Genomic DNA, 25,827 nt, shown 5'->3' with positions numbered 1-25,827 from the left:
AAGATGTGGGCAGAAGCAGGCATGAAAACAAAGGGCGTCTGATCTCTGAAGACAGGGAGCATGGTAGCAAAGAATAGCACTTTGGCACAGCACATGGTGGTACAGGACAACACTTTATGTAACAGGATACAGACCACATGGCAGGCAATTGGCACCACAGGAGAGCACTTTATGTAACACGAGAGATAATCAGCATGTGGCTGGCATCACGGCTTAATAACACATACAATGCGATGAGGAACAATTACATTCTCTCTCTCTCCCCCTCTCTGAGAGCTTACTGAGGGGAAATCCCTGCTTCCCACTCTGAATAGGCATGTGATATTAGATATATTTACTGGGGAAAGACAGGGGTCCAATTCCATTGTGCTAAGCTTTTTATTTGTCTTAATTTATTTTTTAAAAACATACCCTTTGCTCACTTACTACTGTTGGGGGTACAGACTAAACAATTCAAAGCTTTCCTAAGAAAAAGAGTCACTTTTTAATCACTGCAGTGAGCAGTAGTTTTTGGCAACACTATAATGCTACCAAGAGGCAATTTTAATGAAACAGTCCAGTGCTTCAGAAGCTCCTGAAGTACTAGCAATTTTAAGGAAATACGAGGCTATATTTCTTTTGCCACTTCTCTTTTTAAATCTTAAAAAGAAAACCACAGTGCCCTTTGGTGCCTCTTAAGTGGACACAACTGTTGATTTAAAAGAAAGACGAGCTGGTCTTTATGGTTAATCATTTCAGTCCAACACTCTCTTTTAAAAAGCTAAGTACTTTAAGGTTTTGTTTAAGGTTGCTCACTCAAATCCAGAGGGACTGGAAAAGGTTGGCTGTGGAAAGCCAAATTCCCTACACCGAAGTTTCTTTGGTAGGACTCCAGGAAGGCTTTGGGGCATCCTGATTTCTGTCCTCTCTTTGGCTTATAGTATTTCCTCCTTTTCTAGTGAATGGATGAACTATTTTCTCTTGCTTACGAAGAAAAGTCCTGACGTATGTTTCACAATAGTTTTTATGCTGGTGTAGATTCGTGTATGCCAGCGCCAAGGAAAACAGAGAACAAGTTACACTGCAATATCCATAATTTCTTATCACACCAATCATCTGTCTTATTGGGTATCATGTTCTGATGGAGTCTCATAATTCAGTGTGACAGAACCTTTCAGATTAATTTGCACTCTGTGTAGTATTGTAGATTGTGGGGGTAGAGTGAAGTAGTTAAGCTTAGGTATCAATGTCCTTGATGGAACCTATGACAAATCTGTGGGGGACTAACAGTGAAATATGGTAAAAGCTCTCTTTTTTTCCGAATTGATTCAGTGTCAGTTATACGGTATGATCAGCCTGAACCAAGAAAGTAGGTCTTTTGAATTGGAATTGTCAGCTCTTTGACTAATTAAGAACCACATTTCTCACCTTGCAGTGTGTGGCAATTTCTAGTGATAACTTTTTCATTTTCAAGTGAATGAGGAAGTGTTACTGCCAGCAGGCTGAAAAGGTGTATTAGTGTTAAGTCAGCTTAGAAGCATAATTGGCAACACAGTGGCATCTTAGGTTTTGAAGTCCTGTTTTTTTATCTAAGAACCACCATAAAATATAAGAGATTTTGAAACTTTTTTGAGTCCTTCAACATTGTGTAGTGATTGACTGTTTTTAAGGTGTTTTCTGTTTTCAATCTAGTACTTTTTTCTCTGTTTTTTTTTTTTCCTCTTTAATCTGTGTATAATTTTGTAGGAAACTCCTAAAATGCCATTGACAGATAAACTTTCTGTGAATAAAAGTATTATTTGTTTTTCTTCTAACTTATGATAATGATTAGGGTTTTAAGTGTGTAGAAACATGTTCAACCAACAGCTTAGGACAGAAAGAACAAAACACATTTTCTTTGCTGAACCTGTTTGACTTATGCCTCGGTTGGTAGCGAGTATTGCGTCTTACCAAAGGCTGTTAAAACAGCCTTTTCTTTTAACCTGAATTCATCACTAATGCAAACACTTGATCAACCTGATTAATATCTATAATAAGCACTTCAAAACTTGAAGTATGTTTTTTTAAATTTTCTTTTTTCCTGTCAAATATATTTATATATTAGTCAGAGTGATTAACTCCAAAGAAGTGTTTTACAGTGTAAAAGACATCCTGGGACTTCTTTATTGTAGGAACTCCAAAACAGCACAAATCTTTATGCTATCCATGTTCACGTGATTTCCTGGTTTTAACTACTTTACTGTAGCACCAAAAAAAATTACTTTTGTTTTTCTTAATATAGAATAAACTGTTACTTCATAATCATGAAAATACTTTTATGTTCAGTGACTCTAAGAAATATGAAATGTGGTAAAACGTCTTAAATAGCACAAGGAACACACTTATCCTTCTTAAGTGGTGTTCAGGCAAAACTGTACCCGTCGTTCCACAACCAGCATAACTTCAGTGTTACAACAGGGGGTTAGTTTGAAAAAAAAAATGCTTGTGCCTAGACCTGATCTTGTTTCTGGTAGTTTTGGGGTTCTTTTGATAATCTAGTACTAGTGAACATAGAGCTATGACTTTCATTCTCTCTGTGTAAAATGGGATGGATGATCTTACTTCCTTTTTCACTATTTGTCTTTTTTTCTGATGAGATTGAGAGTTCTTTGGAGCAGGTATTTTTAAAATATTTTTAAGTATTTTAACTGGACCAATCTCAAATATACTCTTGGTAGAAACCACCAGATACAGCAAAAATTATTTAAAAAACGAGCAGCAATATAGAGTCTACATGGCAGTGGACCAGATTTGTAATGCTTACCCTCATATGGTTTCCTTAAAAGATAGTGAGTTACATCTGTATAGTGCCTCAGAACTCCATTACATGAGGAAGAGGTTTCTGCCTGAGCTGACACTTGTAATGTTTAGATGTTTCTTGGAGAAAAAACATAGCATTCATAGAAGAAGGAAATTGTGCTTTATCCATACAAATACATCCTGAAGACTGCATTGTGAGTTGACTTCACTGGCTTACAGTGCTGTGTTAATAATAATGTTTTTTTCTTGAATGATGATGGCCCCTCTTTTCCCCTGACACATTTATTATGCAAGGTCAGGAACCAGGTTGCACAAATCACTTTTTAAAAAATCTTTGATAGCAGTATTATTAAGCTTTTGAAATTTGGATTCTGGTTGGGTGAAAGTAGGCAGATATGAAAGCTCTGCAAACAATTGCAGTGATTTCTGCAGTAGGCTTAGCTAACCAGGATCAGGAATCCCACACCTGCAGAATTCCAAGAACTCTGGCTATTCAGTGCCCTTTGAACCTTACCTTTCGTTTTTTCCTTTAACTGTTTTAGTTCAATTGAATGTACAGCCACAGTCTGTGGGAATGGACAGATGCTGCATGTATGACAATATACTGCCAAAAATGGAAAAAAAAAGCAAAAATGGAAAAAAAAACAACCAAGGGCAGCCTTGGATGTTGTATCTAGCTGCCTGCTGTGATTTTTCCACTGAAGCACTAGAGGGATTAACCAAATGCATTGCCAGCTTTACATGATCTGGAACAGGATTTAGAATAGATATTTTTGCATTCTTCTGTCTATTCTCCCTGCTTTCTTCCTTCCCCCTTTTTTTGGCATCCACTTCTACCACTGACAGTGAAATACCTCAGCTAACTTGAGGTTTGTTGTTACTGTCTCTCAGGTGAAGCCAAAAGGAAAAAAATCTCTCGAATGAAAAACATTGGTTTCGTTTGGCCTTGTAATGCTTGTGTTCATGGACAACTCTACAAAATGACTTGGCTAGAGTGAATTTTTATATTAATAGTGAACAAACTAAAGAGAATAAACTTGTAAACCAAATCAAGATGTTAGTGCCACAATGGGTACAAGTGGAGGAGTGCAGTACATATCCTTCCAAATTAATTTCCCTGGTGCTAATGCATCTATGTGCTAATGCAAGGGGTAGATAGGATCTGGACCTACTTTTGTGTTCTGATTTCTAGGGTTGGGAAGGAATAAGTAGGCCTTACGTTTCTGGGAACAAATTATTGTGAGCAGCATTTGCGCAGCTCTGTGGAAATGGGGAAGCCTTTTGCTCACCTTCCAGCAATTATGTAGTGACAGTTTAGAAGCGTGGCTGTAAGGGAGTGTCTCTGGATAATGAAACCTGAAGAAGTAAATGTCTTTTTGTGTGTGAGGCAGTGAGAATTATGCCCTTCAAATGAAGGAACTGACATATCATGAAATATTTGTATGTGGTATAAAGTCATTAGTCCATCTAAAATGTCAATACTATGTTTGCTGTTTGTCCTTCAATTCACGATTCTATAGACGATTCTATAATTGCTGGAATGCTTACAGAAATTATTCAATAAGTGACTGAAGAACTCCAAACAACCTGGATATTGTTACCAGACACTGAACAGACAAAGCAAGGTAAAACTAAAGGCTCATTTAAGCTAATATTCTATTTTCATGAATGATCAGAGGGAGATTGTTTAGTCAGGAAGGAAAAGTGGCAATAGAGAACAAGCCTTCCCCTGTTACATCATAGCATCTCCTGGTAATAAAACCTCTTGGAGGCATGGTTATGCTTTGAGACTTTTTATGTGGAGAATTTGGGAGGGCAACAGTACAAGTTAAAATGTGTTCCCTGTAGGCTTACAATAAGATCTTTTACTGGTGATTGTCACCACAGAAGTAGTGACAGAGTCCAGGACCCCTGGGCAAGGCTTGCTTGGTTCTAACTTTGGGAAATCAGGCCATTTTATGAAAACCACATAAATTTGGAAGTATTGACCTGATGACCATTGATGGTAATCTCCCATTAGCCATCTGCATAATAAACACTTCTTTTTTGTGGTTTAAAGGATGAGAGATGGGTATTTGGATAGTTTTAAAGGCTAAATACTCTGCCTTTGCCTGACAACAATTCCTCCGTATCATATCTGAAGCTTATGGGCAAGAGAAAGTAGTAAGTTGAGCTCTCATTGCTGATATTCTGGGATGAACAGAAGTTTTCAGATTTTAGGACTGTCAGACTAATACTGTATTGAGAACCAGCTTGAAACAAAGAGGTTTATGTATAAAATCATATGTTTCATTTTGCCAGCCTAACAATATTTGGGATTTGTATTTTTTTACTTTTATTTTCTGTATTTACAACTTAATTCCTTTGGACATGTGAGGCAACGACAGATTGTTCCAGCTGTTGAGCTTATTCTTTTCTTCTGCTTAATATATTTCCAAGTGAAAGAAGAAGGAAATTTATGGTTTGTGTACAGACAAAAAATGACTCACATGTCAGATGGGATCAGATTATTCTTCACCTTCCTTTGGTTGACAAGCTGTCAACCATTGCTAAAATTTGCACAGCAGATATGAAAGAAGTCTAATGTATTGTGGTAACATCTGTACAGTTCGTACTTCGAAGGTAGAAGAGATGCAAATGTTGGTGTTATATCTTGCCTATGTTTCTTCTCAAGTGCCACACTAGAGCAGCGAGGACTTACTTTGCTTTTAGTTTCAAACTACTTAGAGACATTGGAGAATTCTACATGCATATGTCAGGGTAGCTGTTAGAGTGCATGCAGCAGTGTTGATCCTTCAGATGGTGTGGTTAGAAATACTCTGAGTTCTACAGAGTTGTTTAGGAAAGATGGAGCAAAAGAGTGAAGTGCAGGAGGTGTAAAAATCAAAGGCATGTCAAATTTTGTAGTCTATACCTGTCCTTTAAACAAGTAAACAACAAAACAGCTATTATCTGGAATAACCGTGTAATAGGCCTCTTACCAACTTCTATTATTTTCTGAGTGATCACGATTACAGGGCTTCTGCAAGATAAAATGTTGACTTTTTCTGCTTAAAGCATATAATTCTGACTTTTTTCTTTTTTTCCCCAATTTTGTATCCATTCTGTCCTTTTACTTAGTTAAAACAGATGCAAGTAATAACTAAGTCAAGGTTTTTGCTATGATATATTTGCTGGTACGTATCTGGGCTGTTCTATCATATTATTGTGTGACTAGTTCTGTCAATACTGAAAAATATATCCAGCTTGCTTGGCTGTTTATTTGCAAGTCGGATGAGAGGAAACCGTTGCTTTTGGGGATGAATTTTATGAATTCTGATCTCAGTGCTACATGTTATGTTGTTGATCAATAAACATAGGAGTGTTTTGTGGCCAGAAGGAAAGGGAAATTGTTGGGGGTTTCTGCATGCAACCATGTATAATAACTTCTAGAGCAATGATTATGGTACTTAGGAGATACTTAACATGTAAGAAGTTGGTTTCATTTAATCACCAGTATGGTAAAAAAGGAGTTTCTGAGCTGGAAAAGTACATCTGAACCAAGAAGGTTCTTCTTTACATTTATTATATCCCATCCTGCCTGGTTTATATCTACTGTATCCTTCACTACTCTTTTCTTTTTCTCACCATAAAAATGTCCAAGTATTTTTAAGTTCATCTATATCGTTTACTTTGATGATCTAACTTGTCAGCTCTCTCTATGTGCTCAGTACTCTTTGAGTGATATATTGTATTGGAGTTCTAACTAAATTCCCTTTTTATTCCCATAGTGCTTTACTTATTTATTTGCATTCCAACCTGTCCCAGACGGCTTATTTCCTTTTACCTTATCAGTCTTTTAAGGAATTTTAAATAAGATTGCCACTGTGTTACCTTGAGATATGTCCTTGTTATTTACTTTTGGTTTCCATGCGTCAATTCCCTCAATTGGAAATTTTGCTTTATTTTATTTCACTTCTGAAGAACAACTACCGATGATCCCTAATAGGAGTGCAATGAATTCACCCCTTATCATCCTTGTCCTGTTGCTGGCAAAGGTCAGAATCTGGCCAAATTCCCATTTGGGCAGGTATAGGAAGGAGTTGAAATAGTCACCTTCTACATTCAGATCACGTGCATATGGCCATTGTTTTTCTTTCCTTTTTTCTCCTCTGTGAGTACATGTAGATTCATTTATCTTGTGTACTTTCCTAGTAGGATCTGCTACATTTCACACGTACTTTCTAGTAAATTCTTATTGTAGATTTTGATATTGTTTCCAAATACGGATCTTACTGTTTTTCTTAAAATCCTCCCCAGCTGTAGCTTCTCTTCTTGCTCCTAACAGGCTATCTACATATGGCTATTGTGGAAGTCCTCATGTAGTTCCATCCCACTGTTTTCATGATTTTTCTTGCATTTCTGTTTTTCTCCTTCTTTGATCTCTAGAGTGTTGCCTTCTGGTCCCATTATGCAGCTTTAAATGGGATCCTTAATAATATATGGCCATTAGCATATCTGAATGTGATGTACTACTAGTGAAACCATTGGCAGAATCTTTTGTCAAGGTACTACTTACTATTTTCTCCATTCCTGTTCTTCTCTTCCTATTATACTTCAGATAGTTCAAAGCCCCTTCCCTATGAATATTTGAAAAGCAGTAGATACAACAGACCACATTCTAAGTTGGTGTAGATGGATACCAACCATAGAGGAGTACCATTCCAGAAAAGGCTTAGAAAACTATATGTAAAAGATTGTAATACACTCCTTTTCTCCTTGTTTCTAGTTATTACATTGTATTTTGAGAGTGTATACTAGAACCTATTTGGCCTCATTTTCATTCTAACCATATCTGACTGAAATATTGTCAGTAAAAATGGAACTTTTAGAATATGAACTACATAAAGGAGTTGAAACATATATTCCATTTTCATAATAAAGTAATAATATTAAGAAACTTCACCTGGTAAATTGTACTGTCTGAGGAGCATATATGGATAACATGTATACATTTATATGTAGTCCTACTTTCTTTTGCTTGTACATTTGCCAAGCCTAATACATATTCAGCTCTAACTAATCACTTAGAATTTTTAATATGTATACAAACATAACTTGCTATTGTGGTTAACCTCTTTTTCTTCCACAGTCCTCATTTGCTGAATACAGTTGCTATTTTTACTGTATTTTCCCCCTTCTGCTAACAGTCTGCATTCCATTCCTACATCTATGTAGGGCCTTTTTGTTTATTTTTTTTTAAATCTATGTCCTCACAATTCATTTGATGGTGCAACACTAGCATTCTTATCAAATGTCTTGTAAAGAAAGAACTAGAGTGAATTTTTGCATTTAATTCCCATCTCTGGACTACACATGTATTTTGACTTACCACAGTGCTTAAATTACTAAAAATGATATATTTTGAGGGTGAGATAGACCTGTGATCACCAGTTTGTAACACAGGAACCTAATAAATTCTAGAAAGGTAGGATGCACAGCCTAAGAAAATGGTTGTGCGCTTGTGCAACAGAGTTCACCAGTGACAGGAAAAGAAGTTATTTCTTTTTCCTTTTAAGAACACTGAATGCCAGAGCACGGATAGTAAGAGTTCTCCATTCTTGACACAGTTCATGTTATTCCTTTATATTCCTGCACAAGTAAGTCTGATCTGGGTCAAGGCTCAGATATATGATATACTAATATACCACTAGAAACTAAAAATAAAACTATTAAGAAGTTTATTTTGTCTCAGATTTGTATTAATGCTTCTGTATACACTGTCATTAGTGAATTGAAAAAGCCTTTTTTTTTCTTTAAGATAGAAAGCACTGAATATTTCCGAACATTTGTTATTAAGGAGTTTCTAATGCTTTTCATAAAAACCCAGTGATAGATTCTAACTTTTCTTTGCCACTGTAATTAGGTATTTGTAGGATATGGGCTCCCCAGTAGAAAGGTCAGTGAAGTTGTGCACAGTATTCCCTTTTGTCTGCTTTTAGGCTTTGACAGGGGTTATATTCTTTTTTGACTAGTGCATAGCCAGGTATAATGATACTGTAGGTGCGATATGGATATTGGAGTGTTGCACAAATACATCTGATATTGAATTACAATCTTGGTTATTTTACTGTTCCACTTGAAGAAAAAGTGATACATATATAATAATATATAAATATATATAATCATACATGTAGCTCTCTTTTATAGAAGTATTCAAATTAATTAAAATTCCACATTGAATCATTTTTTACTTTGGAAAATTACCCAAGAAAAGAAAGTTATCAGTACTAAATTCTCCTTTACAAAATATTTAGAATAGCCTAATTCTCTTTTAGCAGACTATTAAGTTGATTTTGATACAGGAATTGGAAATCAAAAGTTCTTTGTCTCCCCTTGTTCTATCTTTTACAAGTCTCTAAGCCCTTAGACTACTCAGCCTCCTAAAATTTGATAAAAAGCTGTGTTCCTTATTTTAGGGTGAAATCATAGAGGAACTTCAGTCTAGATCCATGCGTTGGTTGGGCACATTTCACAGAATCACAGAACATGCTGAGTTGGAAGGGACCCACGAGAATCATTGAGTCCAACTCGCGGCCCTGCACAGGGCCATCCCCAAGAGTCACACCCTGTACCTGAGAGTATTGTCCAGATGCTTCTTGAACTCCTTCAGGCTTGGTGCTGTGACCACTGCCCTGGGAAGCCTGTTCCAGTGCCCAACCACCCTCTGGGTGAAGAACCTTTTTCTAATATCCAACTTAAACCTCCCCTGAAACAACTTCAGACCATTCCCTCAGGTCCTGTCACTGGTCACCAGAGAGAAGAGGTCAGTGTCTGCCCCTCCATTTCCCCTCATGAGAAAGTTGTAGGCTGCGATGAGGTTTCCCCTCAGTCTCCTTTTCTCCAGGCTGAACAGACCAAGTGACTTCAACCGCTCCTCATACGGCTTCCTCTCAAGGCCCTTCACCATTCCTTGCCCTCTTTTGGACACTCTCCAATAGCTTAATATCTTTCTTATATTGTGGCACCCAAAACTGCACACAATATTCAAGGTGAGGCCGCCCCAGTGCAGAGCAGAGCAGGACAATCCCCTCCCTTGACTGGCTGGTGATGCTTTGCCTGATGCCCCCCCAGACACAGTTGGCCCTCCTGGCTGCCAGGGCACTGCTGACTCATATTCAACTTGCCTTTGACCAGGATCACCAGGTCCCTTTCTGTGGTACTGCTTTCCAGCATCTCATTCCCTAGTCTGTATGCGCATCTAGGGTTGCTCCATCCCGGGTGCAGGATCAGGCACTTGTCTTTTTTGAACTTCATATGGTTGGTGATTGCCCAGTCTTTTCATTTGTTGAGGTCTCTCTGCAGGGCCTCCCTACCACTGAGGGAGTAAACAGTTCCTTCCAGTTTTGTGTCATCTGCAAACTTGTTCAGTATCCCTTCCAGTTCTGCATCCAAGTAATTTATGAAGGTGTGGAAGAGCACAGGGCCTAAGATGGAGCCCTGTGGAACCCCACTAGTGACAGGTCACCAATCTGATGTTGCCCCATTCACCATCACCCTCCATGTTTGCACCATGAGCCAATTGCTCACCCACCACATGATGTGTTTATCCAGCTGCGGGCTGGACATTTTGTCCAGAAGGATACTGTGAGAGACAGTATCGAAAGCTTTACTGGAATCCAAAAAGATGACATCACAAAAGCTTTACTGAAATCCAAAAAGATGATATCAACTGGCTTCCCTTGATCAACGAGTTGGGTTACCTTGTCATAAATGGAAATCAGGTTTGGTAAGCAGGACTTTCCTCTCATGAAACCATGCTGGCTCTGATAAATGACTGTGTTGTCTTTCAGGTGTTTTTCAGTAGAATAATCTTCTCCATAACTTTACCAGACACTGAAGTGGGAATGACAGGTCTGTAGTTTCCGGGGTCCTCCTTCTTGCCCTTCTTGAAAATTGGGTCAGCTGGGACCTCTCTAGATTCCCAAGACCACTCAAAAATCGAGAGAGGTTTTGTGATGACATCAGCCAGCTCTTTGAGAATTCTTGGATGAATCCCATCAGGCCCCATAGATTTGTAGGGGTCCAGCTGGAGCAGCAGATCTCACTCAGTTTCAGGGTTGACTGTGAGTTGGTTATTCTCACAGTCAAGGCTCTCCAGCTCAGGACACTGAAACCCCTTGGTCCGTCATCTCTGTTGAAGGCAAAGGCAAAGAAAGCATTAAACACCTCTGTTTGTCCCTGTTTGTGAGGTGACCATGCTTATCCTGTACCAGGTCAATAATATTTCTATACTGTCTATTGCCATTAAATATATTTGAAAAAACTGCTTTTGTTGTCCCCCACATTTCTGGCCAGCTTCAACTCCAGTTGAGCTGTTTTCTCTGCAGTGACAAAAAGCATCCCTGAATTCTTCCCATGTCCTTTGACCTTACTTCCACTGGGCACACAGCTTCCTTTTTTGCCTTATTTCCAAGAGAAGATCCCTCCTCAGCCAAACCAGCCTTCTGCCTTACCTGCATACTTCTAACATTTGGGAATTGCCTGCTCCTTTGCCCTTTAGGAGGTGATGTTTAAAAAGTGACCGGCACTGATGAAACCTAGCACATGGAGAAACATTTTCCCACAGGACCTTACTTATAAATTCCCTGAGCAGCCTGAAGTCTGCTTTCCTCATGTCCAGAGCTGAGGTTTTGCTGACATTTTTCATCGTCTCAACAGAGATTTTAAGCTGAATCACTTTGTGGTCGCTTTGGCCAAGACGGCCACCAATCTCCACTTTGCTCATGAGATCCACTCTGTTGACAAGCAGCAGATCAAAGAGAGCATCTTTCTGACTCGGGTCCCTTAGGATCTGTTCTATAAAGTTGTCATTCAAGTTTTTTAGGAATCTTCTGGCCTGGGTTGTACCAACTGTGTGATGCTCCCAGTCAATTTCTGATGAGTTTAAGTTCCCCATAAGGACAAGGGCAAGTGCCATTGCCAACGGTGAGCTCCATACATTCTACCCCTTCTATTACATACAGTGCCGCCCCTCTGCCTCTTCTGCACTGCCTATCCTTCCTGAAGAGCCTGTAACCATCCAACAGGGCACTCCAGTCACAGGATGCATCCCACAAGGTTTCACTTATGCCAATGATGTAAAATCTCTGGGACTGGGCCAAAGCTTCAAGCTCCTCCTGTCTGTCTTTGAAGAAAACAGAAACTGGTTTCCTGGAGAGTTAGTAAGTTCAGGTGGAAGTGACCTGTCCAGAGCAGCCAGTGACAGATCACAGCCATACATTCACATCTTTCAGCTTTCAGGCTTCAACCAGTCTACTCTTCACACCACATACCATCTTCTAGCTGCTAGAACTTTGTATGTTCTTGCCTGAATTTTCTGCAGCATTGGGACCCATTCCAATGACCACTATGACTGTTGATCGGGAGTAACATGGTTATCACTTAGTAGTCCAAGTTCCGAGTTAACCATAGCAGTCCAAAGGAAGGACAAGCAACGGATTTAAGTGTATTATTATGCCTCTTAATTGGAATATTATGAAAAAAAAAAGAAGTGCAAATAAATCATTGAAGAATGGCCATTTTAGTAGAGACACGGTATGCCAAAACCATTACGCTTTTAGCAAAAACTCACTGTAGTCTTATGATCTGCTGCATTTTTGAGTTAGTTTTCAAACTCTAATTTATTTACACATTACATTCAATTGGTACTGCTTTTGTACATACTGTTTTCTAGGAGGAGTTTTCTAGCTGGCTTCACTAGCTTTTTAAATTAGGAGCTCTGTTAAAAGATGTTATTTTAATGTATGTTGCACTGGTTTTTACTGGACAGTAACATATAGGAAGAGGGAATGAACGTGCCCAAAAATGCCAGATAAAAATGCTCTTATATGAACTCCTAGTGTTCTGCTGAGTGTTATTTAGCATTTTGGAGACCAATTCCAAACATTTTTATTGGAATGGAAAGATAAAACTAAAGTCTTTATTGCTTAGTGTTAGTTCCATTGACATGGGTTTCAGTAATTCTAATCTGACTGTTTCTTATCCTGCAGACATCCAAAAAGCCCATAATTTTCCTAAACTTCCAGAACCTTTTCATATCCCGTTTTGGTATTTTTTACAGAATTCAAAGAATCTGATTTAACTCTGATTTAACTGTTTTTCGTTTGTTTCCTTGAGCCAGCCTGAGGCCATCATTCAGTTGTACCAATTCTGTAAAAAAGTACTGAATAAAGGCTATAGGTACAGTAGGTACCTCACTAACTTTCTGATTTTACAAAAAAAAAAATTATATGTAACTATGGAAGACTATTACCATCTTTTTATTATACTTGGTTTTATGACAAATGTAAAACATCCTTTTATATGTAATTGTTAGCAGTTAGATTCTGGTGAGGCTTATATTGTGCTGGCTGCCTTTCCAAACAGAAAAACATGGCATAATTTCTGTGTCGATGTATTTACACAGCTTAAAAATTATTTGTATTTACATAGCCAGTGCCCATGTAGTCTGTGTAAACTTCCTATAATATGAAAGAGGAAACAAACCATTTTAAAATTATATTTTTTTTGGCCACTGAAAGAAACAGAACAAATAGAGTCCTTTTCCCTTCAGCTTGAAATAGTTATCTGTGTTGATAAATGTTATGGTTATCTGGAATCATTGGGAGGACCAATTCTACGTGCTGGATGCTTCACCTGTAGTTCTTGTTTCCAGTGTATTAAGGGTATCAGTAGAGCATTTGATAATTTTAAAAAGTCCAGAACCTGTTGGTGACTGGAACAGATAGAGAAATTAGTCACATTTTTATGATTCACACTTTTTTTCTTACAATTCCTGTAATACTTTCAGGAAACACCTCTCTTCGGGTTTCAGTAAAATTCTGAAAGAATTGGAAAGTAGGTTATAAATATATATTTTATATGAGACATATTTATCTTTTAATTACATGGACATTTAGTGCTTTTTATTCAGATTTTCCCTTCCATTTCTTCAATTTTTCATATCATCTTCCGCATCTAGACTTGCCTTCTTGAAGAGCAGTAGCCTTACCCAATTATTGTCTACACTGCTGCTGTCGTGCAATGCAGAGATAGCTAAATTTTCTTAGATATCAGAAAAAAGAGTAGCATGTCTTCAATAACATGCGAACCACTATAACCAATTTCTATATTGTACGTCAGCACATTGCTAAGGTCATTAGAGTTGGAGGGAATCTTTCACCTGCTTTCAGTAGTCTTAAATCAGATCCTATTCTCTGTTTACCCTAATCCTAACCCTTTCCCAAACCATGTTTTTTCTGTAATCTTCAGATTGCAGAAGCAGAGCAGCATAGCAACTGAAACAAAATTTTTACAAACAAAATAACAAAGGCTATCTAAACCACTGTGTAGTTGCCCACTGCAAGCACCCTGTGGCAATAGATTATTATCTCCCTCTAGTACTGATGATAACCAATCCATTTAACAGCACTCAGAAATAACAAGCATTTTTGTGGCTGAGCAAGGCAATAAGCAATGTTGAACTGCAGAGGTGAATGAAAACATTTATATGTGGCCTCTATGTTCTGTATAAACTGTATTATGTTTTGAAACAGAATGGAAATGGCAACACCGCAATGATTTTGGACTATGTACAGTTTTCACGTGTTCAATGAACTTCCACCATTGCTGAGGGGAGATCTGTATTTAGTTCAAGAAAAATGGGGTATCTAGTTCTTGGTGACCAGAATTGCAGTTACCATATTTTTCGTGTGCATCTCATTGTGTGATTTGTTTCATGGTACACCATCTGCATATCTTGGTTTTAAAATCTATTTGTCTTAAGACAAACAATTAAGTTAACTTACAACAAACTGGAGGCTCTTGCTTGTAGTTCTGTCCACTAATAAATTAATTATTCCTTCAATTTGCAAAGCACGGATTCAGTACTGAAGACTCTAGAGAGCACTGCGCAGAGTGGCATCATAATTTTCACTCTTTAGGTTTGCATAGATAGAAGGTTTAGATCCCGTTTTCCAGTTGAAAAGATTTGGTTTGGCTGACAATTTGACTTTCTCTCAAGAAACAACATTCAGGTTGTAGGCATGTGTAGAGGCTTTTGATACACCATTCCGGTAAAAAAATCTCCAAATCTTAAGTTGATTTATATCTTCTTTCTTAATAATAGCCAGAGCATACCTTGGACATATACATCTCCTGCCTTATGGGCAGAGCCGCGCTGGTATTCATTAATTTATCAAACTTTTCCACTCTGAAGAGTAGCAGTCCTCAATGACGTGAGAGCCTTGAGATTCCTCTTAGTTACCCTTAGACCCCAAATCACTTCCAGCCATTGCTAGCATAGAGAAATGCAGTCACTTCTATTGCCTTCCCTCCTTGGTGGTTAGGTTTGCTGCATTTTATTTCTGCATACGTGTGACCTGCGCCTGATTTACCACATAAGGTGCTATGAGATACCATTTTGAGTTTTAAGTTGTGAAATGCCCATATTCTGTAGCTAAAAGTATTTCTCTTATATACGCTTTTCACTGTTTTTGATTACTGTATTTTTAAAGTAGAACTCTTAATACTTAGGCCTTCCTTCAGCACCATATGAAAATGTTTGCCTAAATACATGTGTAGAAGTACCTGCACTCAAATTTCAGAAAGTACCAATTGTTGTCATGTAGCATGAGAAGTACAATGTGGAGACCTTGCAGCGTCTCCCAGCACAAGCCATTTGGGCAACAAATACACAAAACCTGTTAAGGTCTGATGGTTAATGCAAAATGATGACTTATGTGGTGCAGCACAGCACTGGATTTGTTGGGCTTGGGCCAATTCCTGAAAAAAATCCCAAGGGCGGCTCTGCAGCACATTTACCTTCAATACAGAAAATAGTCTTATTAGGATGTACATATCAGGTCTGTAATAGTCATATCTGGACTCTGCATCCAGTCTAATAGGAAATGCAGAGCAAGGGGAAATGAGTCCAGGGCAGGTCAATATGCAGAAGAGCTAGAGCTCATAGGCTGAGGTGAACCTGGCCTGTTGCAGTGTAGAAGCACAGAAGAGTAGTTGTACTGAATTTCCTTGTGCTCTGGTTCTGGGGAAATGCTGCAGAAACATGTGGACTATGTATGCCTGGAGGTGATTGGGGTTGGCAGGTTATAAGTTTTTGAGCTGGAGGATTTTTGAGGATTGCACTCCTCCATTAGCCAACTTTGGATGAAGTAAGATTTGTCTGGAGCCCTGTATCAAACAGACCATTTCAATTCTAGGTTTCTGGCATCCAGGCTTGGGTAAAATACCTATCCTAATGTGAAAGGCGAGCAAACAGAAATGTTGGTAGAACATGTGCATTTACAGGCAATAACATCCAATAAATGTATGGACTAGTCAACATGTTTTTTTTTTTTTTATTCAGAATGCTATCTCCACTCAACTGCTACTGCTACAATAACGGAATTTAACAACATCCTACTGATTTATATGAATTTTAGGATTTTTTCCTAGCACCTTCCTTCATTTCACATATGTTATGAGGTCATAGAAAAAAAGACTCAGTTGAAATGAATATACACAATGGGATAGAGTTAAGGTTGCTGTGGGAATGTCAACTCTGAATTTCCTGCTTTTGTTGTAATCAAACTATAGAATGAGTTCTTTCATTAATGTTAGGTTTTAAAAATTCTTTAATATAATTAAAAATAATTTGTTAAGTTTAACCCTTTAAACACAGGTACCTCTGTTAGAATCAACTTTTGGATGGACACAGTCTAAGGGGTTTTTTTCCTAACTCTAACATCATACTGAGCTTTTACTGAATCTGGACCGGAGGAATAGGTTGTTGCTTTTAAAGAAGAAAAATGGTCAGCCAGAATAGAATTTATGAAGGCTTATGAACTATAATTATTTACAATTGAAAATAATGGAGTAAAAAGGGTTATGAGCTGTTGTGGGAAACTGTTGTGGTTTTGGTTTTGTGGGGGTGTGGGGGGGTTCTTTTTTATTTTTTCCCCCCTGTATGGTAGTAGTAGAGATTTGCTTGCCTGAAATAAAGAAGTGGAAAAAATGTCCACCAAGGACCATATATTAATTTCTTTGGGTGTTTTAATTTTTGTTTCTATAATGCCCAATGGGATTCTGATGTGACTGATAAAATAGGTAATATAAGTATTTATTGGCACCACAAAAAGCATTCCTCTTTAGTACTGACATAGTTTCTGTTAAGTTCTGTGGATCTTCCTTAGTCCTAATGAAATGTGTATATTGATGGAGTTTAAGACAAGAGATGTACATCACATTCCATCAGAATGAAGAGGGTGCAACAGTTTTCATGTAGTAAATAGACTTCACTGGAAACAGTTAAAAAAGACAAAGCCAAAACCACTCCAAAGAAAATGGTGGTATGTTTATTTAATGCAGACTGCATTACTGGTCCTGCATTCTGCTTGTGCTTATTTCTCCAGATATTCGGTGTAGAATTTGGGCTTCTCCAAATACCAAGGATGAGATCTAGCCTCAGGAAACTAGTCAGTAGTGACTGACTTTGGTAGGACTAAGGGTTTCACCCAATACAGTTATTCTGAAATTGACATTGTGTGATTTTATATCAGTTAATATTGTAGATGAGTATGCAGGATTTGGCCCACAATGAATGAAATTATAATAGGTATGAGTGGGTATTTTTTCAAGTTCTCAATTACTTTTAAACTTTCCCATGTAGGTTGAACCTGACTTGAGGATGCAGCTTGGCTTATCTGGCATACTCCCTTTTTGTGTAAAAGGGTAACTAGTCTTTCTGATATGAAGATAAGCTTGTGGTTCAAATCAGTTTTACAGTGGCTCTTCTGGAGAGTGATCGATCTACTCTTACTTGGTTGTAGTTATGGCTGAGAGGGAGACAAGTCCCAGCATAGATGGAGGTTCTGTTGAGTATGCAGTTACTGAAACTTTCCTTGAAACTGTTTCTACATTTGTATCTTTCCCTTAGCTACAAAATGCAGAGTGATCCCACGGAGAGTTACTTGAGATCACATAATGGCTGAATTTTTAACTTCCCAGTCAACAAGGGAACACATTCGAGTTTTTCTCAGGGCAGTTAACAGCATTCATTTTAGCCTTTCAGTTTGGGAGATGGTGCATTCTTCTTGAGATAAGAGCTGAGCTGGTCTTGTTTACATAGATGTATGTTGGAAGGAATTCTGGGGTTTAAATCAGGAATGGATGCTAACTCTGGCTATGTAAACACCTATTGAAACCATTGAGTGTTTCGTAGTTTGGCCTTTATCTTTCTGTCTATCTATCTATCTATCTATCTATCTATCTATCTATCTATCTATCTATCTATTTCCATCTCAAACTCTTTATTGTGTGCACATATGTGCATTCCAGACCTTTCCCTTTGCAGAAGTTTCTAATTGGTGGATTACTAGAGGCCAAATGTTAATTTCTCTGAAATTCGTGCTGCATGCATTTTGTGTGACATGGAGCCGTATTGGCAGCTGGCAAAACTGTGTGTGCTCAGAAACATGTTTTCGAAGATAATTTGCCTTCTTCACTTGGTGAAAAGGGCATAAAAAAGTTCTGCATTGCACTTATCTGTGCTTATGGCCTCTGCCTGTGGAGGAGCTGAGAAGCAGAGCCCCAGGTTAAGCAGCATGTGTTATTTCAGTTCATCTCCAAACAGCAAGACAAAATTTCAGGGAAGTGTTTTCTTTATCTGAATGTCTCTTTATTGTAACATTTTGAAAGTATTGGTCACTTGCAAGTTGGTTACTCAAGATGAATGTACCATGTTATGTACAAAACACTTGTCATGCAATGTTTAAAACAGCCCGACATCTAAGGCAGAACCTGCACCAGCTGAAGAGGATGGCAGCAGAGTAGTGGAAAATATTTTTTCACTCTTGCAGTGAGAAGAGATTCCTACTTCTTGCTACTTCTCCATATTTAAACTCTGTCATAGTCACCTCATTCATGTAATATCAGTAAGAGCAGAGTAAAACTGTGCTAATGAATTTGCATACCAAATAAGAAAAATAATATCTTTTTCATAACTGAAATGATTGTCACACTTTCAACTGTGGAAGCCAGAAGAGATAGTGGGTTGGACATACTGATTATGTATGTTATGAGGAAGATTTTTCCTTTATATTGATCTTTTTTTATGAGATCAATCTTTATCTTTATTTATTCAATCAACTGCCTTATATTTGGGAAGGCAACTAAGGCATACATATTTGTGTGACAGTTTGCTACAATGCAAATTTCCAGCAGTCTGGACTTCTTCAAAGAGCATTTTGGGAGGAAGAAACTGTACTTTAAGGACTAGATTAAGATATCCTTAACTAGCCTTGTCTTTTGCATACAGGGCAGTATATCATGCTATATCAGTTTGTCTGTCTGTCTGTTTATCTATCTAAATCAAATGTCAGTAAATGTACACGTACATGTAGCCCTAGTTAGCAAAATGTGTTGTTTTCTGGGACAAAACCTTCAGGTTTTGATTGGCTGCTGTATCAGTAGACTGGAATATTTACAGCTGTCCTCGGAGGCCTTCTATAAAACTGCAGGTGTTCAGCTTTAGCAAATAGTTCTTATTATATGGATAGACTTTTGGCAGCTAGTAATGATGTTTCCTGAAATTGAAAAATTATTTTCTACCTTACACACTGGTTTTACATTACTGGAATGTTGGAGGGGAAAACAAATACCTCTCATCGAGTAGTACCAAGACTGTTTTTGTTAGTTGTATATATTTTCTGATTTGTATATTTTATACTGCAGTGCAAGTTTTTTCCTTAACTGCTGTGGTCAGATTTGAAATCTCTTCCAGCAAAACTCAAATTATGAGAAATTAGGGAAATATCTGGCAGCAGAGGGTTTATTCTTTATACAGAACTAACAACTGGCTTGCAGTCAGTGTACCACCAAACTCGGAGGTAAGGGGGCGTTGTAAAGCTTTTAAAAATATTTGAACATTATAATAGAATAATTTTAGAACTTTTTTTCTTTTTTGAGTAAGGCACATACAGTGATTTTATGAATATATGTTTAACCCATACTGTACCACAGTTAGACAGTGCTGGAAGAAAATGGTGGATCATTTTGTTACAATCACTTTCTCGGGACAATGAGATTGATGGTGTGTGGTGCATCACTCCTAGGGAACTGTAGTTTAATTGCAGAGAGTTAAACAACTATTAGAATTGTATTTGGATCGTATTTAATTATCCAAATGCTTGACTGGATAACATGGTGCTCAGGTTTTCTTTAATAAGCTCACTTGACCTTTACAGTACTTGATTTAGTACCTGAAGCCTGGTGGCTCAAGATTCTCCTCTCATAATTTCTATTTATTTCCAAAATAATACCTTTTTGAAGTAGGATTATTTGAGTATTTTAAGTGTACTATGACACAGGACATGACTGAGTCTCTGCTAGACTCCCTAGACATGTTTCAGGTCTATCAAATCAGAATGTTTCCTCAGGGAAAGCATCCATCCCTTAAAGAGCGGTGCTGGGAAGTTGATAGAGTCCTCTCAAGGGTTTAGAGGACCCTAACCATCACTGTCAGTATGTGTATGGAGGTCTTTGGATGTCATGTGAATTATTATAATACAGTTCTGAAAGTATACAACAGTTGGGCAGCAGTTACTATATTTTTTGTGGTGGAACAAAAGTACTGAATAGAAAGTAAATGGGAGTTTCTGACTTTAATAAACAGGAGGTGTGCAAGCCAACTCTGCATGCCCAGGAAACCGTCCAAGTTCTGGAAGGGAATACCAGGACTGAAAGTGCTTTTAAATTTTTATTATTATTGATTTACTCAATATTTTAATACATAGCTATTTTGTTTGTCAAATACAGTCCAGGAAAGTAACTGTATGCTTTGTCTGCTATATGTTTGAAAACTTTACAGAAACAAAGAGACATCCAGTGCTGGTATTAAGCATAAACCTCAAACTCTAGTATCATTTTATCTGATGCTAATCCACACTGCCATGGACATGAGTTATTGATGATGGCATAAGTATATGGCCATGTTTATTGTAAGGGTTCCTCTTTATCTCTTTGCCTGTATTCTCCCACACATTGCTCACACCCATTTGCTCACAGTTCTCCAGGTTTTTTTCATCTTATAAAAGTATCATTTTCAAAGGCTTTTGATTTTCATATCCATGTCAGTATTGAAGATTAGAATGCAACAGGGAATACCTGGTTGCGTACTTCCTTTAAACTTGAACCAGTAGCCCTGCAAAATGTTAGGAAGAGCACCCTTTCATCTCACACCATTCACCACTTTAAAGTGAAAGATTTGTTGATGTAATCCTATTTTCAATCTATAGAGGTCACCTGTAATGCACTGCTCTGAAGATAAATGCCTAGTACTGTTTGATGTTAGAGGTTTCTTTTTTGTGTTTTTTTGTGTTTTTTTTAAGGCATGCTTAATGATAATTTGTTTAGCTAGGATACTGTCTTGAAAATTTTAAAGATTTCATCTGTTTTTAAACCATTGTTAGCATTTAATTTGATCATTAACAATCCTTTCCAAACAGATATTTTCCTTATTTAAATATGTTTCAAGTTGAGGTTTTTTTGCAAGAACTGATAACTTTGAGGTAATCTGTGATGTAAGATGCAGTGATTAGCTCCTAGATGAAAGTACACTAAACCAAGTATATCTTCCTTTGGCAATTAGTGACAAAGATAATATTGATTTCACAATGAGAAGGATTATATCCTGCCAGTATATCACAGGGGGATGAAATGGAAACCTTAGTTCATAATGTAGTACTTAAGCAGTTGTGAAACTCACATTCAGGATCTTTTTTTGATTTCTTTAAATATACTATTGGTATGTATAGGTCATATTATTTTTCCCAGTAAAAAGGTATAATTTTATTTTATAGATTAACTTCACCTACTTTTTGTAGGAAGGCTGTCAGTTAGAGATGGGCCTTTTTTCTCTGTGATCCTGACTGATATCAATATATACACGTTGTTAAAGACTTGCTGAAGGCCAGATGGGTGAACCTGAGCCTTTTGGGTGTACCTGAGGATCTGGCACATTATAGCAGGAATTTCTTATCTATAACCCTGTCTGTTTTGGTATCAGAATAAAGCACTCCACCTGTAAATTGTTCAGCAGACAATTTTCAGTGCACTAGAGCTGCATATGAATGTTAAACACTTTGGTGCACTTTTCAAAACTGAGTTCCCTTTTCCAACCCTGTGAAGCATTACTGCAGAGTGGAAAAGTGCTTACCTAGTGTGCAGCAGTGGCACTTTGCTTGTAATCTCTCTGTTTCCTGACCAAGTAGTCATGTGGGAAGTTCAAGTTAGGTTAACAAGAGCAGGCTGACATAGAAAAGGCTGAATTTTGCTTGATTCTATGCTGAATCCTGTCTTTTTATTGTTAGTGTCCTTTTGTTAATTTTTGTTTCTTTGTTTCATCTGCCAGAGAGTTCAGCTGGCAGCAGGGTAAGTTTCCTGAGCTGACTTGGCCTGGTAAGTGGTTTTTAGAGGCCGTTGCTGCTTCAGGAGAAATCCACTTTATAGGACTCGGTCACTTTCCTTCTTTTGCTTTTGGTATTCAGTCCTTACCAATCCCTGCATATGGTATGCACAGTTGCGATGACTTGCGTCTGCCCAGAAGTGTAACTTTCTTAGAGATGATTCTCCTGTCCTTTTTTGCATGAGACAAAAAAGGACTGTGTTTTATGCAAGGCTGCCAGCACCCTTCTCCCAAGAGAACATGTGTGGTCCCTTCACATTCATCTGAATTCCCACTAACCCCAGAGATCAAGAATGTTTAGACTTCTTCCTGTCTCTGGTGGCCACCATTATCAAAATGACTTTGTCTGCCTAGAAAGTTAAAACTTGCTGCTATTACACTTTCAGTTCTATCAATGATAAACTATGGAAAACATCAGTGTCATATATTGTATTTAATATAAGGAGCTGTTTGACACAGTGTATCCTTGAAATGTTTATAGTGAGTAAGCAAAACTTTAGTAAAACCTCTCTTTAACCTCAGAAATGGAGCCTGTACAAAAAAGTTTTATCTCTCTCAGTGATGTTCACCCTTCTCATTTGAAGAGCCAAACATTACATAATAAATGTAGGCAAGGAGCCTCTCTCCATTTTATTATGTCCTTTCATTGAATTCCCATAACATGGAGGCCAGTTACCATTCCTACCCTCTTTGTTTCACTCACCATGGCCCTTGTCTCAAAGGAGAGTACTGGTGACAGGGAGAAGAAGGTATAATGTGTTGCAAACTGATTATCCTTAGAAGGTGGTTTATTACCTGCTTAATTTCCCTCCTCTCTAGCTATTCAATTTGTCTCTTTGAGAAAGAATTCTTATTTGATAGATCTTAACAATCTTCATATCTGTGAGCATCTTGAAGCTTGTTTAAGACACAAAGCAGTATAGGAGACAACATGATGTGATGTCTTTGTGATTTGGAGACTGTGAGAAGAGCTGCTTAGCAGCTCTGGAGGAAACTACTGATTTGTTATGAGGGGAGCCAAAATGGATTTAAGAGAATGTGGCAAAGCAGAATTTTCTTAGTCCTAATTTCACTTTACTGATGTATGTCATTATCCCTCCCTGAGCTTTTGCTGGAAGGGTAGATGGGCCACTGGATGGCCAAAATTGCCATAGCAAACATCCTTAGATGCAGCCGAACTGATACTGATGGTAGTTGCCTAAGTGCTCCTTTCAGCCTGCATCCCCACTGCAGGAACAATAGCTTTAATTTAAATAGTACTCAGACACTCATAATTCTGATGTTTAGCATCAAATTTTTGTATACATTTTTCTATAATACATTTTTTCTATAATAGTAGGTAAAGGTTAACAAAGCATACCAAAGAACATTATAAGACCTTGAAAGAGGTCTGTAATATTCTCTAATAGGGGACATTAATGGACTTCTTCCTCTCACTTTATCCCAAACCATCAGCAGAGGCAGCAAAGGACTCTCGCATGCTTTTGTATGGGGATGTTACATGAAGTAGGATTGATTCGCTTGCACTGAAGAAGCTCCAGATGGAAGTCCCAGGCTGAAAATTGCCATGAGAGTATGCTGGAAAAGCATCTCCACATATTTCTCCTCTGTAAAATCAGACATTCTTCTGTTGGCCACTGAACTGCCTGGACTTTTGATTTGACTTGGTCCAGCCATTCCTGGTTCTTAAACATGCACTACATGAAAATGGACCAGAGAATAAAAGACACAGTCGTGTCTTAGGTGAAAATTTGCTCCTCAGTTTAAACATATTAGCTTGCATAGTATATTGTGGCTTCCCCATTTCACTTTTTTAGCTAGATAGGAGATTTTTTTTTTAATGGAATCTTCTATGTAACACATGTATGATTTCATTTGCTCCTTACAGGCCTCCTCTCAGGCCATAATTCTTGATTTCTCCTAATTAGTTGCTGTGGAAATGATTATGTCATAAACACAAACAATGGGAATATAAGGAGCAGATGAATTCTTAAGAAGCAAAGATTTGTTTTCCTGTAAATGACAAAAAACCCAAAGGAGAGGCATTATAATATTTTCTACATTGTCTTTCGTCTCAGGATTTTATAGTACTTCTCAAGTATTAAAGATTTTTGAAAAGCTGCTGCAGAAATGGTGTTGAAACCTTCCGTATTAGTTGTCCTCAGTAACTCATGATCAAATAATTGTTACTTGCAACTGAAAATAAGCTCTTCCTTGCAAACTGAGCCTTCTCTCTGAGAGCTGACCATGTTCTTCCCTATGTACACATCATCACTAGTTATAGAGATTCTGTTGACAAAGTTATTTACACCTGTGCAGTCCAATTTGTTTCAAGGCTCATTTTATCCCTCTGCCTTCAGATTCTTTCCCTTTCTAGGCAGTTCCAACACTTTCAATAGCATTGCCTGCCTCACTGATGCTGCACTATGTGAAAGAATAGTAAATAATTGAAGGAGTACAGCGTGGAATGGAATCTGCATCCGTATCAATCTCAGCTGTGTTTTGCATGACTATCGAGAGAAAAATAAATAAAAATATATTTTTTTGCCACTGAAGTCAGCACATGTGGCTGAGTATCCTCTGAGGAATGAAATCCTTCACTCTACACAAGCCCACTGTATAGCAATGTTCCCATTAAGTGCTCAAAATGGGGCTTGCGTGGCATATAGGCCACGTGAATTCATGAGTGGATTTCAACAAGAGAGAGGCTCATTGAATCAGAAGATGCCTTTTTGCATAATCACTTCTGAGTTGTACTGTATTTTTGGCATTCACAACACCTCTGTCATCTGAGTATTTATAACTGGTGCCTTTTACGGATGGGAAAACCAAGGCATAGAGAAATTATAAGACTTGTCTAAAGGAGCACAGTTGATTAATGGCAGAGTGAACACAGAGCTCAGGATTTCTGACTGTCTCCTAGCCTCCACAAAACATTTCTAGAGCAATATTGAAGTGATGTAATGTGTAAACAGAATTGTTTCCAAACAAAAATATCTGTCAGGTTGCATAAGATATCTGCAACAGCTCTTTAAACATGCAGGAACAGATTGATTTTAAATGAATGTGGTCTTTTCTTTAGTGATGAGAAGGAAAGGATGCTTAAGTCTTAAAATATTTACATCTCCCATTGATAAAAAAGTTGTAGAAGTTATCTTGCTCTTAGCTGTGGAATAGAAAATCTGCATGGCTCTTGGGCTTCCAGCTAAAAAGTTTTTTGAAACTGAAGCTGTAAGTGCAAGTTAGGAAGTAGGACATTCTTGTCAGCTTCCCGCATCTGTTATTGGAACTATACACTAGTACATTTCCAGCACTGCCTTTCAATATGCTCGTGACAATTTTGTTGTATGCATGAGAAAGATACGTGAAGAAGGGCAAAATGCTTTTTGCATAGTTTTTATATTATCCACACAACTGGAATATTTACAGCACAGTACGGAGTGTAACAAGAGTAAATGCTGAACCACATCAAGCTGTTCCCTTGTCGTGCATGTCATTTAACTATCAAATCTATAAGGGCGTTTGCTATGTTCTTCACACACAGAAAGACCACAACTAAGTGACTT

General features: G+C 37.8%; 1 protein-coding gene across 6 annotated transcripts in view; it reads left to right on the top strand.

Moving 5' to 3' along the window:
* SUGCT (succinyl-CoA:glutarate-CoA transferase) overlaps positions 1–25,827 on the top strand; it is a 312,501-nt gene that overhangs the window by 189,504 nt on the left and 97,170 nt on the right. The window contains exon 13 of one of the 6 annotated variants that reach the window (XM_051798765.1): positions 20,471–21,008. The exons of the other annotated variants lie outside the window; for them this stretch is intronic. Coding sequence (XP_051654725.1) covers positions 20,471–20,584 — 114 coding nt within the window. The 3' untranslated portion in view covers positions 20,585–21,008. Of the gene's footprint in view, positions 1–20,470; positions 21,009–25,827 lie in introns of those variants that run through there. 6 annotated transcript variants of the gene reach the window in all.

Source organism: Manacus candei, unplaced genomic scaffold, assembly GCF_025592945.1.
Source record: "Manacus candei isolate 608988 ecotype Guabito, Panama unplaced genomic scaffold, ASM2559294v1 h1tg000049l, whole genome shotgun sequence".
NCBI lineage: Eukaryota > Metazoa > Chordata > Aves > Passeriformes > Pipridae > Manacus > Manacus candei.
The sequence above is the reverse complement of the archived record's forward strand: the minus strand, read 5'-3'. Positions and strand labels throughout refer to the sequence as shown.